At 38.9% G+C, this 16,448-nt stretch overlaps 1 protein-coding gene across 1 annotated transcript in view; it reads left to right on the top strand.

Moving 5' to 3' along the window:
- The window catches only part of lrmda (leucine rich melanocyte differentiation associated), a 1,010,599-nt gene extending 996,104 nt beyond the window's left edge, over positions 1 to 14,495 (top strand). Inside the window, exon 8 of the mRNA XM_078530808.1 lies at positions 12,836 to 14,495. Within this exon, the coding sequence (XP_078386934.1) occupies positions 12,836 to 12,915 (80 nt within the window). The 3' untranslated portion in view covers positions 12,916 to 14,495. The remainder of the gene's footprint in view (positions 1 to 12,835) is intronic.
- The last annotated feature ends 1,953 nt before the right edge of the window (positions 14,496 to 16,448 follow it).

Below are 16,448 nucleotides of genomic sequence, written 5' to 3' on the forward strand. Positions count from 1 at the left end.
GACTGCGTGCCCAATTTCCAAAATAAAATTCACTCCATTGTTTTCCAAATCTGCACTGCATTCTCTCCACAATTGAGTAAAAAGGTCCTACCCTCAGAAGCTGTCATGACAACTATAATTTCTTTTCGTTCATTCATTTGATGTGGGTGTCGCTGGCTAGGCCAGCATTTATTGCCCATCGCCATCATTCAGAGGGTATTTAAGAGTCAACCACATTGCGGTGGGTCTGGAGTCACATGTAGACCAGGTCAGCTAAGGACGGCAGATTTCCTTCCCTAAAGGACCTTAGTGACCCAGATCGACAATCAGCAATGGTCAATCGACTTGTAATTCCAGATTTTTATTGCATTCAAACTTCACCATCTACCATGGGATTGGAACCCAGAGAATGACCCTGGGTGTCTGGAATACCAGCCCAGTGACAATGCCACTTTGCCATTGCCTCCCCATAATTACAATAGGGAATGTGCATTTCATCTGAGCTCATTTTGAAACAATTAATTTTTAAGGATTCAAGGATGGGTGAACTGGGAATGTTATTTCAGTAAGGAATTTGAAGGTACCTACATTTAGAAGATTTTAGCATTCTAGTCGCCACTACATCTTAAGCTGATACTTGTGAAGGAGACCTCTACCATTGATTTTATTTGGGCCTAGTTGTAAGCATTGCAAATAATACCCTTATCATAGTGATCTGTGCCACTTTAATGTACTTTTTCAGCAAGACCCAAGCAAAGCAGATTTCCCAATCTCCCCCCATTTATATTGCATTTAAGTTTAAATTAGTCAGTTTTCATTATACTTCTCAGAAGATTATTCCAAATGTAATTAAGCATCCCATGCTCATTCTAGGACTGCTGTACAGTACCTGAAAATAGGACGTGATGTGGGACCCCCATCTGCCGCCCACTCCGCCTATCCCTGGTTAACTTTCCATTAACCCCAACTACCATCAGGCCCCACATCTGACCACCACCATGATCTTTTCCCCAATTACTCATTCCCCCAATACAATCTACCTGCTCCTGTAAGCTTTGGCCCTTCCCTCACAAAAGGACTCGAGCCCATCAACCAGTTTGCCTGTAGGTGGGAACACCACAGAAAATAATTTAAAGCAGCCTTGTTATTAAATTATGCAGGACATTCGAGAAACCAGTTCTTCCTGATTTGCCAACCTCAACAGCCAAACCCCTGCCCCCCACCGCAACATAGAATTTGTCTCCAGGCTAATACATCCAGACCTTAACTTTTCCTCTTTCCTGTTTGAATGGATCCTAGTGGATGTCAGCTGTTCAAGGTTAATTCAAAGCAATTAATACATACTGAAGCAACAACCGATTCCATTCCTGCATATGTTTTCAAAAACTATGAATTGAATTACAGGGCATAGGTCATTAAAAACAAAATGAAAACGGTCAGTACACATGTTACATTACAGATATTCGATGCACAATTATTGATACCTAGCCCATATTTATTTTATTTTCAATTTCTCTGATAGAATGAGAGTTAGCTGTTAAATGAAATTGTCGGGGTGGGAGGGAAATGGTAGGGTGGGGGGCGGTGGGGGGGTGTTGGTGGGGCAGAAGTACCACAACCCTTAAAGTAATTATAGACTATTTTAGACAGTGACACTGCTGTGGTCATTCAAAGTCCAGAGGCCACTGACTGTAATGAAAAATATGTCGCTATTAGTTCTACGGATGCATAATAGTATGTCAAACAGTCACTATGTTCAGTAATTAATAGGTTTAAAGTGTGCAACCATTACAGATTTTTTGTGAATAAATTGTAACTCAATATTGATTTATTTTATTGATTAACCACCATTTCTTAGACATTTTATGATTCAAATGACACAATCTCACTAGCTACGTATGTAATAATAGATTGCACAATGTGGCAGGATTTCATTTGACCAGCACCCATAATATGGTATTTCTGTATTATGTCCTGCCACACTAGATTCTAAAATATTATATTTGCATCCATGTATGTGACTATTTGAATAATTTATTACCCAGAAAAAAACTGGTTTCAATGCATACTAATTTATTTGGCAAAATATGCCCATTTTTCGGAACAAGAGTAAGAATGTTTGCTTTAATACATCTTTTTTCACACGGGATAAGGCACACATTGCAAGGAGTTTCATTCAATTATACTTATATCGATACCTTTCATGATGTTGATAAAAATCTAAAGAAACATGGAATTACTGTTGTATTACTTGCAACAACCTGACTTTTTGGTACAAATAATATTAATGAATAGTTTATATATAGTCATAGAATCTGTCTTGACAAACAGGCCTGAACACCATCACATTAGTTTTCAAAGTGGCGGTGTACACACTTTTTACAGCACCCATGATGTAAACTTAAAAACCATTGTAACATACAAATTTGTTTTCTAGTACAGTACAGTGCACCTTATTTACAGAATATAATCTTCACACTTAAACATTACAAGGACAATTAATTTTAGATTTTGATCAGTAACTTAGTTACATCAAATAATAAATATGTTTTGCCTCATTGCTACTGCTTATCCAAAAGAACAAATCAATGCTTAAAAACAAGTCGACTACCCAAGACCTTCTTTGTGAGACTGAGCACATGTTACTGATTAATATTATTGTGCTTCTAAAATCATTTTTATACTGAGAGCACCCATTTAACATTGTAGATTAATTGGTTAACTTAGCTGCAAAAATCCTTAAATTGTTCAGCTCCCAGTAACAAGCAATTTATGTTGTTGTTTATTGCATATTATAAGAAATGAATACTGTTTCAGATTTTTTTTTCTATCTACTGCTCCTTTAATTAGTTGCTCTTTGGCAATGCATAATACTGCACTGTAAATGGACAGGCCCCTGTGTCCTAATTTTATGCAGTGGAACTGCCAAGATTTGCTTCCAAGCATCGCTACAGTGAAAAATGGCATGCATTTTCTTGATAGTCCATGTGGTTGTAGAGTATAAATGGCTAATGAATTACAGATGAACATTGACGCAAATTAATCTTTTTGATGTCCCTAGGTTATATGGCAGGCATTTAAAAGTTTAATCAATACACTAAAGTTGAAAACATGCAGGCACTGCAGTTGTTTGGATGTAATAAACATTAGAGGAAAACTGGAGACTTGTACTCAGTACATGTATCATAATGACAGGTATTTATGTTTAATGGACTAAATATTTTTTACTGGAAGAGAACAAATGTCAGTTTAACTTTGAAGGTTCTGGATTTAAGTTAGCAATACAGTCTCAGGGAAATGGCTGCCATATCAAATAGTAAGTAAGGAAGCAAAAATCTAAACAATATAATGACTAATTGTTTCTGCCTTCAGTTAGTTAACTTAATGAAGCAACATTTTTTGGATTTTTGTTTTTGTATATTAACATTTTCTCCTTTCTGTACAATATACAGCCTGAACTGATTATTTCATTTTGGTAACCTAGGTTTAACCTTTTCCACGCTTTGATGCAACGTGTTTGGTAAATTTACCATACCTTTCTAAAACAACTGCAGGGTGAAGAGTAACTATGAAGCCTAATGTTGATGCAGACTGATGAACAGTATGGATGAGATATATCCAGTCTAAAATAGCACCTCCACTATATGCCCTATCTCTGCCTAACCCCATAATTCAGTCTTGTCTGGTTATGGATGTCTGTGCTCCTTGAGTCTATCTTTTTCCTACAGGTATTATTTCAGCCCTTTCAGATAATAAGGAATGTTTAATTGCATTGTTAATTGATTTTTTTTGTACTGCATTATTACCATGATTGATTGCCATGTTGATGAAAATGTTAAATGCAGCCCATGTAAAATACCAGGGCAGTAAGCAGAGAGAGTCTTGCGGAGAACAGATAACCTTGATGTTAAGAGCTACATCCTTTGGATATGTCTTTCCTTGACATATTGATGGCTCTGGAATGGGAAAAGCTGATTGTATGCAGAATACAATCATTAAACCCACTTCAGTGCACTGTTGATTAATTTGTTTTTTCCTGGAGGTTCTAGTTAAACAGAAGGCCTCAGTAACCTCAAGAGCAGCAATATTTCAGAGTGGAAATTGTGTCTTAACTGATTTTCTCTTCTTCCTTTCCCTCCTCCCCACCTCCATCCCCCTGCAAAAAAAAAAATCTGTTTCCATCATCACTACTGCAGGAAAATCATTCGCCACCAGTAGCAAATCTGAAGACAGCACATGCCCACATCAAAGCAGAGCATGTCAATGTCATTCAAGGATGTGGAGATACACTCCCATTTTTAAACAAAGTATGACATATGAGGAACAAAGTGTTGATTGTTCCACTGCCAAATTGTACATAATGGAAACATTAGCTTCAAGATAACTTTTAATCTGTCAGACTAATGGGTTCTTAATGTGTATAGGGGTTTAAATGTATGCCAGCCATGTCTGTATAAGGTAATATACTTGCGGCCCGAGAGGATCTCGATGACTGTACGCTCGGCACAATATGGTTTATTATTGTGTGTCAGCTCATCATTCTGTTCCCACGGACTTTGAGCTGCTTCTCAATTTTCCAGCAACAGATTATATGAAGAAGGGGCCTGAGATTTTCAGTTATAGATGCATTGCTGCCCCTCATGTGTATTCTGATAAAGCTGCACCTCACCATCATGAATAAGTTATACTGAAAGCTTGGGATACAAACTTTTTTCATCGCATGCACGCGAGCTTGTGATTCACAGTCTACCCTTGAACTGATTCTGCGCCTTTTTCTTTATGCTGTGTTAGACATGTGGAAAAGAAAACTCCAATGTCAACTTTTCCAGATCAGATTGCAGCCGATTAAACCTCCTCAGTGAATATTAAGGGATGGAAATAGAAACTGACAGTCTTTACATTTGTAATAGGCATCATCTGTACCTAATTTTGGTTTGTTAAGTTGTAAGTTATCAAAGTTAACAAAAATAAATACAATAAAAGCGTAAAGGTTTCATATTAAGAAAATGCATTTATAGCACATTTCTCTTAGTGTCATTTTCAATTTATCCACTCAAGACATGTAACTAAACAAGTTGGCGCTGGCAGTGCATATATCTTTGGTCTCTATCAATTATTGGTTATGACATTTGGTAAAGCAACAGTTTATAAAGACAGTATCCCTTTTGTTGGAGTCGACAGTATTTTTAAAAAAAACTCTAACCTACGAAAGCCTGTTCATATTATTTCAGATTTTTACAATTGTCGTTCTGAATCATGAGATTTGTTACAAAATTCAAAAGCTAATGGATTAAACCTGCAGACCAACGTGTTACTGAAATCCTCCCACTTGTGAAAAGGGCTGTCATAACTCACTCAAAATTGAGACCATGGGTCAACCTATACATGTAACACAATCTTGGATCTCAATCTGTTTTGAGTTTAATCTTAGCAAGGGAGTTACTGTTGGTCAAGGCACCCCTGGGATAAGAAGGGGAAAGTGGACCGGGATTCCCCCTTCTCACTGATATCAAAGCTTTCTGATGAAAGTGCCTGTGGGTTGATGTCAACTAGTGACGCCCTACACAATTGAATACTCTGCTGGCATTTACCATCAATGCACGTGATAATGAATAATAATCACTTGGGCAAGGTGCCAACAGATGGTTGCTGCCCATGGAATTGTAACCAAAACATGAGTCTGGGTGTTCAGGAGGGAAAGAGTGAGCATTGGCGGAAAGGAAAGGATAAAATGATTCTAAAGTGAACAGCTGTCAATATATTAGGTGTAGAATTAGTATCCTGTAACTACATGTTAATAATTACAGGCCAAGTATCCATTATCCGAAATCCTCTGGGCCGATCAGATTTGGATTTCAGATAATTTCAGTTTTCGGATATGGCATATAGGACTGGGCCTACTTACATTACAATAGCCTAAGCCTAGGTTAGCTGTAGCCTAAAGTAACTAAAATGGCTAGAAATGTAAGATGTATCACTGAATAATAAATACAGGGTATCTTTAACAAGTTCCTACCCTTGGCACCATCTGTGATTCTGCTTGTAGGAGAGGGTTCAGAGTGTTTATGTGCAGACAACAACTAGACTTTCCTGCTAAGGGCCGGGTGCGGTCAGCGAGATTTGTGTCAGCTCTGGTCTTGTCGGCTTGGGCCAGGGACTTCCCACGCATAAGGTCGGGCGCGGTCAGCGAGATTTGTGTTGGCTCAGGTCAGGGACTTCCCGCACTAAAGGTCGGGTGCAGTCGGCAAGGTTCATGTTGGCTCAGGTTGTGACGACTTGGCTCAGGGACTTCCCGCACTCAAAGTCGATGATGTTCAAAAAGAGTGAAGTTTTTGGATGTATTCAGTTTTCAGATTTATAGATAAAGGATACTCAACCTGTATTTCTGAACACGTTTACAAAGCATTTTAGGTTTTTGTTTAATTTTGTTTTGCAAACCTACTGTTACCCCTAATAAAATGTCACCTCTATTTTATTGTACGCTTTCACTGCACATTGTTTGTCTGTGGCTTCGGATGGATTGTTCTTGTTGACTTAGTTCAGCTCATACTTTGAGCTACTATCTTTTCCTAGGACACAGATTGAGTATTGATGAGCTCGGCTTGTATGGAGTGTAGCTCTGAGAAGAGATCACAGACTATCCAATGTTTTTCCGAGGCTTAAGTTGACTCTATACATTACATGTTCCAATTTAGATATATCCAGTCGGTTTTTAGTCACATGTTTGTTGTGCCACAATGAGGATATGCATCATCTTATGACTAACAGAGGGCTGTACCAATCTGCATTCTGCAGAGTGCTCTTTCAGTGGCTAGGCCCGGAATGTATGGATAGTGAGTAGGTTTGACAATCATCCAGGATTTTCCTAGAGTCCCCTGGAAACAAAGATTAATTTTCAGGCCACTGCTTACTGGGAAGTCTGGAGAAAAGCGTAAGAACGTTTAAAAAAAGTGAATATTTTTCATTTTCTTTGAACATTTAAGAGTTCTAAAAAATATTGCGGTGGGGATAAAAAGACTATTTGACTAGCAGGCATCATCAATTAAGAGTCTGTTTGCTTTCCAATTGCCTTAGGAAAGCAGGGCACACGAAGATTAATCTGTTGAGAGACCAATGGCAGGAACTTGTGTGTGGGCAAAGTGGTTGGACATGGGAGGTCATGTGATGAAGTCTTCAGGGATGCACTGAACCTGTGCTGGCAACCCTAATAGAGAGAGAAGTTGTGACGGTCATTTTGGACTACCATCCACAATAGTTGGATACTAGAGAATGACCAGAACATGTGTTACAGTACATTGTCCATATGCATAACTAACCATTTAACCAAGTTTTTTTTTCCCCAAGATTACTATTAAATTGGATTCTGAAAATTGAATATGAGGAAACCTGGGAGTAAATTAGCATCTTTGGCCTAATGATCTTTTAAATTCTCATGAATTATAATCAATCATGCTTGTAAAAGAACTCCCATGACAAACTCTCAAACTACCAATGTAACTATGATTCATTACAGCGATTAAAAAGTCTGCCAATACCTTACCTTTTCATCCAAAATGCATTTTTGCATCCCTAATTTGAAAAGGATTTTATACAAAATGCAGCCATATGTACAATATCCAAAATATGTAAACCTGCCAAAGAGAGGCATGGTGAGGAAAATACAAGTAAATGGATGGGCATGTTACCATAATTTGAATTGAAAATGACAGGGTTCAGTTGTAGCAGCACAATAATCCAGAAAATGACTTTTACGTTTTGAAAATGCACAACTGAAAGGTGAAATGATGCCAGTAAACATTTGGAAAACACTTTTTGGACCACAATACCTTCAAAGGAAGGATCCAGATACTAGAAATGTTGCCTTTAATACATAGAAAGTAGCTCTTATATATATATATATATATTTGCTAACACTCGCAGTTCTTACCAGTTAACCTACATTGTTTTTTCTAGCTTACAGGAGCCATTTTCTGATACAGCTTGTTGCCATATGTCATGAGCACTTTAAACCAGAAATTTTGACTGAGGCAGTCTTTTTTAAAGTTTCTTTGGAAATTTAATCAAATCTAGCTTATGTGAAAGACTCATTGTGGGAAAGCACCATGTATTTTGATAATGAGCCAATAGGTTCAGAAGGTCCCACACTACATTCTGCTTTCTGCAAGGGCAATGGTGGGACATTTCAAGAGAGGAAAATCAGCAGAGGTTCTCACTCCTGATCGCTATCTTGAAATGTTGCATGTGCGGAGGTCGAGTTAGGCTTAGTTTATATGGTGTCCACATTCAAATCGCCTGTTGGTTGGACTGAAGAGGGGCCTTTTGGAAAGTGCTAGCGGTCTGCTGCACTGTGAACTATAATCCAGTATGAGTGGACTACCTTCAGGAGGGAAGGGACAAGATCTGGGGGAAGAGAGAAAGGAGTAGTTTTACTTTTTAAATAAGGAAGGAAACTTCTTTTTCTTGATGACTATCTTGTAAGCGATTCAAGGAAGGGAGCAAAAGCATAAAATGCTGATAACTTCCACACACACTGATGTCATTATCTCATGTTAAAGGGACTGCAGTAATTAACCACTATTCCCAGTCAATTGGAAAGCACTCACTTTGAAAAGATTTTTTAAAACACCCTGAAGATGAAACAGAATTAGCACAACACAAAATATTGGAATGTATTAATTATTTGAATATTTTACAAGTTTTTTGGGCCATTATACTTTTATTCTGTGTACTTTTCAAGTCGTAGAGCCTTTTATGGCACTGAGGGAGGCCTTTCAGCCCATCGAGTCCTTGGAGTAATCCAGTCGGTCCCACTCCTTTGACCCTCTGCTGGTTAATTTCTTTCAAGTGCCCATCCAATTTCCTCTTGAAATCGTTGATTGTTTTCATTTCCACCACCCTCGTGGGCAGTGAGTTCCAGGTCATTACCACACGCTGTGTAAAAAAGTTCTTTCTCATAGCCCTCCTGCATCTCTTGCCTTTTGAACAATTTCTTGGTACTTTGTATAGTTAAAGTTTAACTGTTCAATTGCAACACTTCCTTTCATAAAGCAAATTGTTCCTTTATTTGTATGATATTTGAGCTTCCTATTTTAAATGAGTATCTTTTTATTGCCCCTTTGAAATCTAGTTTTAACAGGTACACATGAAAGCTGTAAAATATGATTTGCTATCAAATCACAGCTGCATCGCCTAGTGTGGCTTCTCTGCAAAGCCAACCCTTTAAAAAAATTAAACAGTTTCAGACCCCGGGAGTTCAGAAATTTCAGCTGACTTTTACTGTCACTAGCTCGAGCACCTTTATCCCCAGGCGAATAGCAGCAGCTGGAATTTATTTCCTGCTGCCAGACAGTCCGACTGTTTTATGATACATCCAGAAATTCACTTTCTTTAATATTCGGACCTTTTATTCAAGGTGACAGCTGCTCACACATTGCTGTACAGAGCACCTCAAGTAGCGAGAGTTTTCAGATAAAATGAGTGTCCCGTTGTTACAAGCTCACAATGTAGAATGACTGAGGTTATCCCTAGGCCTCTGAGCCCCAACCTCCCTGACAGAACAACCGCTGGTAACATAAAACTTGACTACAGTTTGTAATGATGTCTGGGGAAAACTAGGCGGAGGAGCAGCAGAGAGTACTGCAAGTGATAGGAGATGATGTCAGATTCAGTTAGGAGTGCAGACAGTGTTCGAGTATGGTTGGCACTAATATGGTACCAGTATCTTTCTCCTCATCTCTGTTTTCTGTCACTGCTCACAATTCTGGGCCTGTCTCCACAACTGACAATGTCTTTTCAGATCACGTTATTGCCAGCTCAGAGTGCACTCAGCACATCATCACTCAGCTCCTTTGTTTGAAGCCTGGTCTTTTGTCATTAATGCACTTGATATCTATTTAAAACTGACGGAGAATATGGGATCTGTTTTCCTGTCTCGAGATCATTGACAATATTAATACCACATGTCCTTGCTTCATATTCTAAGCGCTGACACCTAGCTGCAGTCTCTTGCATTCATCAAGTGGCTCTTTCACCAGGATGTCTGTTAACAGTCCTGTTTCTAATCCATCAGTAACACCAGCAGATTGCAATCACCAACTGTTAACATAGCCTACAAAAACATGTTCTTAACAAGTCACTTCATTTATTTTATTTTGGTGATGGGGTGAGAGGGTTGGCGGGCTGGAGAGGAGTTTGATAAATCTAGCGTGTAAAGGGCAGAAGCCAAAATTGTTTCTGGAAAGAACTGATCCGGATAGCCTGAAGGTATCGAGTGTTAAACATTGGCCAGATATCCCTGCAGTTGTGAGTTTGTATCCCATTGAAACCATGCAGCCTCTGTCAGCGTCTAAAGCTTCGAGTTTATCAATAGAATTGTTCCACCTGAAGCTGCCTGCCTGGCTGACCTGGGTCAAAATACAAATGGCAAGAGCTCACTCTTCTGTTTACCGTCCTTCTCTGAGTTTGGCCCAGTGACTTTGTTGAACACTATGGCTGCTATCAGTACAGTTGGGCATCTTGATGCAATTTTCTGCCAATGGTTTTGCTTGCTGTGGAAGGATTGAGCAAGAGTAGGGTCAAATCTGCATGCAAATTGTTAAAGAAATTGCAAGGTAATGTTACGTATGTAATGTAAAGAATCGTTCAACGTTTACAAGTTGGGGGCCGAACAAAGGTAATTGGCAGTTTAATGAACCAATCAAAAGGCAGTACATTGGACAAAATTATTCAGTAGTTTAGTGTAACATTTGGGTGTCATGTCAAGTGGGAAATGAAATCTCTTTTTTGCACAGTTGACATCATCCTTACACATTGGTGCTGTTCCCTCCTGAGACCAACATGATAATGCCACACATCTTGTGAATTGTTATTTTCCCACATGTTCTCTTTTCAAGGATGCCATTTCCCTCCCTGACACTGTTTAATCATAACTTCCCTCCATGAGCCTGTCAATCCCTTCTGGAGATCATCGTGAGTGATGTTCTTCTCCTGAGATCAGGTCTTCCCAGCATCGAAAGGCAAAAAAATGATAGACTAATCCCATCCACTGCTAAAAAAATTAATGGATCAATAATAAAAAAGTGTGCCGAAACTTAAATTACATGAAACATGTCAATACATCACTATAAAGATAAGGCTTTTACTAAAATAAAAGGATCCTTCAGATCACTGAGCAATAGCTGCCTCCCTCATTTGAGCTCTAAGACACTGTGTAGCCATGTTAAGGACCATTTGATGAGAGTTTTTGCTTTTATATTTGATGAGAGTTGTTTGTTCTTCTGCCTTTCTTGGTGAATTATTCTGCCACTTTCTAGCCTGAGTGCAAAAAGAATGAAAGCAACATGTATTCAAATATGAAACAAGGGCATAGAACGGCACTTGGTTTGCAGTGAAAATAACCATGAGTGATGCCTGATGTATGCCTGGTGAGCTGACTCACTGCAGTTCTTTACTTGTCCATTAGTCAACAGGCCCCATTGCGCACTGAGTTTAGACTGCACAATGAACTACTTGTACAAGTTCAATTAAGTTACGCTTTTTAGGATGAAGACAATGTGATGGTTTTATCTTATGATGGAGAATGGCTGTATGCTCTTTAATAGAATTGCTGCACTGTAATACCCTGACATAGTAAATTAAAGTAAAGAATTTGTGCAAGTCGTGAATTTTTAGAAAATAAGTCAAGAAGAATTAGTATAAAGGCTCATTTATTTGGTCTCAGCTGATGTGCTATGCTTGGCCTTGCAGCTCCTGGGTAGTGAAAGGGAAGATCAAAGTTCTTTCTGTAGGTCACTGGAGTGTACATGTGTGGTTGCTTGGTGAGGTCTGAATAGGCCTTGGCTGTGACGCCTTCACAGCCAAATAGCCTATTAACACTTACTGTGGAGGCTCAGCTGTGAATAATGGTCACTTGGGTGAGGTGCCAAAGCAGACTAGTCATCTCAGCAAGGAATCAACACATTCAGGGATGAGGAGCAGAGAAAACCTTGTTTTAAAACTGAACATTTTAATTTAATGCATGTGAGTTTACCTTGTGCTCAGTGCAGGAATGAAGAATGATGGTACTAAAGTTTTATTTCTTCCTGAATAAATGCTACCCAACCCCGCTTGCTACCCAACCCCCTCCAAACTCAGGTAAAATTCCAAATTGCATCTAGCCTGCCCCAAATCAGCCGATAAGCTTGGAAATTGAAAGTGGATTTTTCACCTCCCCCCCACCCCCCCCCGCCCCAACCATCAGTTTACTTCTGTGCAATGCCAGCATTCTGGCTTCCCTGATTGGTGAATTTTTGTTACATTTATAGGCATTTGTGTGGACTTGCATCCTCAAAGGTTGATTGAGGCTGCTCAATTGCTTCACACTTTCTACATGAAATAGGCACCAGAAAAACGCCTTTCATCTCTTCTGTGTGGACTAAACTCGAACTCTGAGCTGAAAGAGAATGTTCTAACCCACTGTATCGCCCAGTTGCAAGACCATCAGATTTTATCTACAGGCTCTGTTCCTTGAGATAACCTTATCTAAAGGCGTTGTCTTTCCACAGCCCACTGTGACAGGCCAGCTAATTGAAGTGCTCAGTGTGTCAGAGGGAACAACTTTATTCCCAGTTTAACCATAGAGCGATATAATCTGCTTTGGGATGGAGTTTTCCACCTTCAGAGCAGGGAGATACTTTACCTGCCTCGGTGATTATCTTTATTCCTGTTTCCTGAGTCATAGAAAAGCACTGAGTTTAGGTTTGCATAGAGATATGTACAGCGAAAAGGGCATCCTAGAAAAGAAAAATGTGAAAATTTGTTTTCTTTAAATAAAACTAAAATGCAATATATTTACTGTAGATTTTTTGTGTGTTTGTAGGTGTTTTTGCAAAATGTCGCTATGTCTATCATGGAAGGCACTCAGAGGGGAACAGATTCATCCGTGATGATCAGCTTTAAGAACATTTCTGTTAGGCTACCTGCTTTCACCTTTCTATATATATTATATTGGAGCTGAATATTTATCAAAATGCAAAGAAACATAGAGAATACAACGTCAGCCTGCTAGTGTCTTCTGCTGACTTTGCCATGCCTGTCAAGATCAACCTTTCAGCCTAGTCTGAGCAGGCACATAGAGATTGACATGATTGCCTTTAAGCAGGTCCCTTCTATCGCCATGACAGACAGCTGCACCGAGGCTGTATGCCTGACAGGATGAGCCTCATGATGGATTGCCTGGTACAACTGCTGCTCATGGGAGGGCAGAGGTCACACCTGAGGTTGAACTGAGCATGCTTATTGCATCACTCCAAGTTCCAGAAAGTCACATTAAGCCCTTACTGCACTCATTACAATGACTTGTTGTTGAGTAATGGGAAAATTCTGTTCCATTTTATATATGGCCATGGACAAGATGAAATGAATAGTCATATTAAACCGTAAATCCCATTGACTGACCAACATTATTTCAGGGACTTTATCTTGATTTATCTTTTGCCTTATGGGTCTTATTTTGAGGTTGGGAAGATTAAATATCAGCTCCATTAGATGAGATTCTCTTTTTAACTTTGATCAGTGACGGTTCACTAACAAAATTGACAACTCTAGCAGGCTGAATAGATTGTACTTGTATCTCTGTGTGGCTTTGACTTTTGATGTATTGAAAACCCAGTCTACCTTTACTGCAACTTTTTTCTTAAGCAGCAGATCATTTCTGAACTGTTATTTTTTTTAATGTCACACTTGCTGTCTCTTACCGAATTTAAGTGGGATTTGCAATTTATCAGGGCTGTAAAAGATAGAGAAAAAAAATCTTTCGGGGCTCATCTGTGTTTAAAACCTATTCATTCGGGGTCAGTCTTTTTTGTAAGAGACTTTTCAGTTATTTTTAGTGCAAGCAATACAGCAGCAAGATAATCTGACAACATTAAATTCATTTTTTTCTACACAGTATGGTGTTGTATTTGGCTACTCTTTTTCAAACCGGTGCAGAGCTGAATTTGGTCATGTGTTTTTCTATTTCTACACTGTACAGTATTTGGTTTTTCTACAATGGACATGTTGCTGTTTTATATTTAACACTGTCTAAACATTTAGTTATACTTGTTTTTCTACCTGGTACAGCATTGTGGTTTTGTCATATTTGATGCAGTAACTAAATGTTTGGATGCACGTTTTCTGTACATAACTTCTCTGTGCTGTCTTATTTAATACAGATGATGTTCTAAGAATCTCAAGTTTACAATTTTTCACTGGATCCATTGAAAACATTGAGTAGCGATGAGTAAAATTTACTGTAAAGCAGATAGCCTGTCTAAACAATATGAAATTCTTACAAGTATTATTTACATATGCTAAGAATGTTATGTTACATTGTTTGGGCTTGAAAGCTAACAATGTAGAATTCTTCACTTTATTAATCTGTGCCTTATACACACTGCAGTAATTTATGTTCCCAATTTTGCAAAACATACTAATAGCAATTTACTATTTAGCTCTGATGATTATTTCACTTCTTAATAAAATAAAAGCATTCACTACATTGTTGGATTCTTCTTGGTCTGGTGAAAGCAGTTTTCTAGCTCAACTTTGACTTCAGGATAGTGTCCAAACTTAACTGCAGGCACGGGATTGTAAGCACGTGGACAGTGCTTGAAGTAGGGTGTAGCCATTTCCTGCACTAACTCTTGGTTACTGTTCCAAAAGTAAAACAAATCTCAATCCATTTTAAAGATGCAAAAATGAATAAATAATTAATGGTGACTCATAGTTTCTCCCACAGAATTTTTGACAACTGTAAGAAGTTCACTTTTTAGTCTGAGCTCAAATCAACCCAAGTTGAGCCAAATGTGAAAATTTTTAATGTTGACTTCTAACTATTCCTTCTAACTTGTACCTTAGGCCTTTTTATTTGCGCATTCTCCCATAGCAGTGAGGCCCCATACTTGAGAAAAGTGGCAAATGAACTTGCTCACAGGGAGGGTAAAGTGGTGGAACAGTCTCACAGACTGCCCTTGTGCACTTCTTAGGACTCAACAGAGTGCTCATGATACAGGCCCAGATATCAGCTGGGTCATCAGGTATTTTCCCACAGAAATGGATGGGCAAAGCAATGGTGGTTGCATCTGGAAGAACTGCTTCACACGGGGTGTGATCAACACCTGAGGAGGGGAACAGAGCTACAATTCTTAGATTCATTGATGTTGAAATTTAATTATGTCTTGAGGGGAATTAAAACTCCTTTGCATGATTGAACTAAGATGGGATGAATGGCCTCTCTCAACCATGAATCACCTCAAGTTACAATCACAAACTTAGCAACAGTGTGCATTTACAGAGAGGCATTGACATAGGTCTAGCAGTTTGGTTAGCTGCACATCCTAGCAAATCTGAAAAGGGGGGCTGGGGTGGGGGGAGAAAACCCTGAAATATCAAATGTTTAAAATGACTTTCTGGTTAAAAATATTTTGTGGAACAACAGCCTGGCTACATTACATATTTGAGACGGGGAATCTTTTATCTTGCAGAGTGGAAAAACAGCATTGTTCAGGGAGGCACAAGGTACCCACCTTTCCCCCAGGAATGTGGGATTGCTCCTAAACTATGAATGGGATGAATGGGGTTAGCTGATGAAGAAGGTAATGCCAAAATCATTCAAATTATTTTTTCTACGACTCCTGATGCCTTTCCTGTGCCATTGCCAGGCCTAGAAATCAACAGTGCCAGCATCGGTCTAAAAGATTGGGCCCAATGCGTCATCTAAACATTAGCCTTTGTCATGCATATTTGTTATTTGTTTCTGTGCAATTAATTTCTTTAAAAATCTGCTTACAGAAAATCATTGCTGTGTTTAAATTTTTGAGAAAACTCCAAGCAGTAATGAACAAGAATGTTTCCATTTATTTTCCATCCATTTATTGTGTAACATGCCAGGTCTAATTTTAGCTTGAGGCAATGCATCTAAATAAGAGTATTGCCATTGAGCTTAGTGTGTCTGGTGAACAGACACCAGATACAGGAAAGTTACAATTAGGATTTTTATTCATTTGGATTTGAGTTTCTTAAACTATGCAGTGCAGACATTCACACTCACTTCCCCAGTGCTGAATATGGGGTGGCATTCGGATAAGAAAGATACCAGGATTTTTATCATTGGCCTGTGCTTAGTTAGTTGAATTCAGCTGAAGGCAGTAACATGGCCACACCCTTGCCCTCCGTGTCCTTTGATTAAAAAGTGGTAAAGTTAGCCAAACTGCTGCTCATGATCATTATCCAATGATCTCTACGGGATATGCATTATCATGGACATCAGGTGAAACAGGTTTGGGCTCAGATGGGATGTTCTACAACTGCCCCCGTCTGCCCAGTTGAATATCTGCCAACCCTTAACTCGCACACAAAGAACCACCATTGGGCCAGGATACGTAGAATGCTGGTACAGTATGTACGGCTGTGATCCATCTGAATCAGACTTTAAACAGAACAGACATAGG

The sequence above is a fragment of the Cetorhinus maximus genome, chromosome 27 (assembly GCF_964194155.1).
Source record: "Cetorhinus maximus chromosome 27, sCetMax3.hap1.1, whole genome shotgun sequence".
NCBI lineage: Eukaryota > Metazoa > Chordata > Chondrichthyes > Lamniformes > Cetorhinidae > Cetorhinus > Cetorhinus maximus.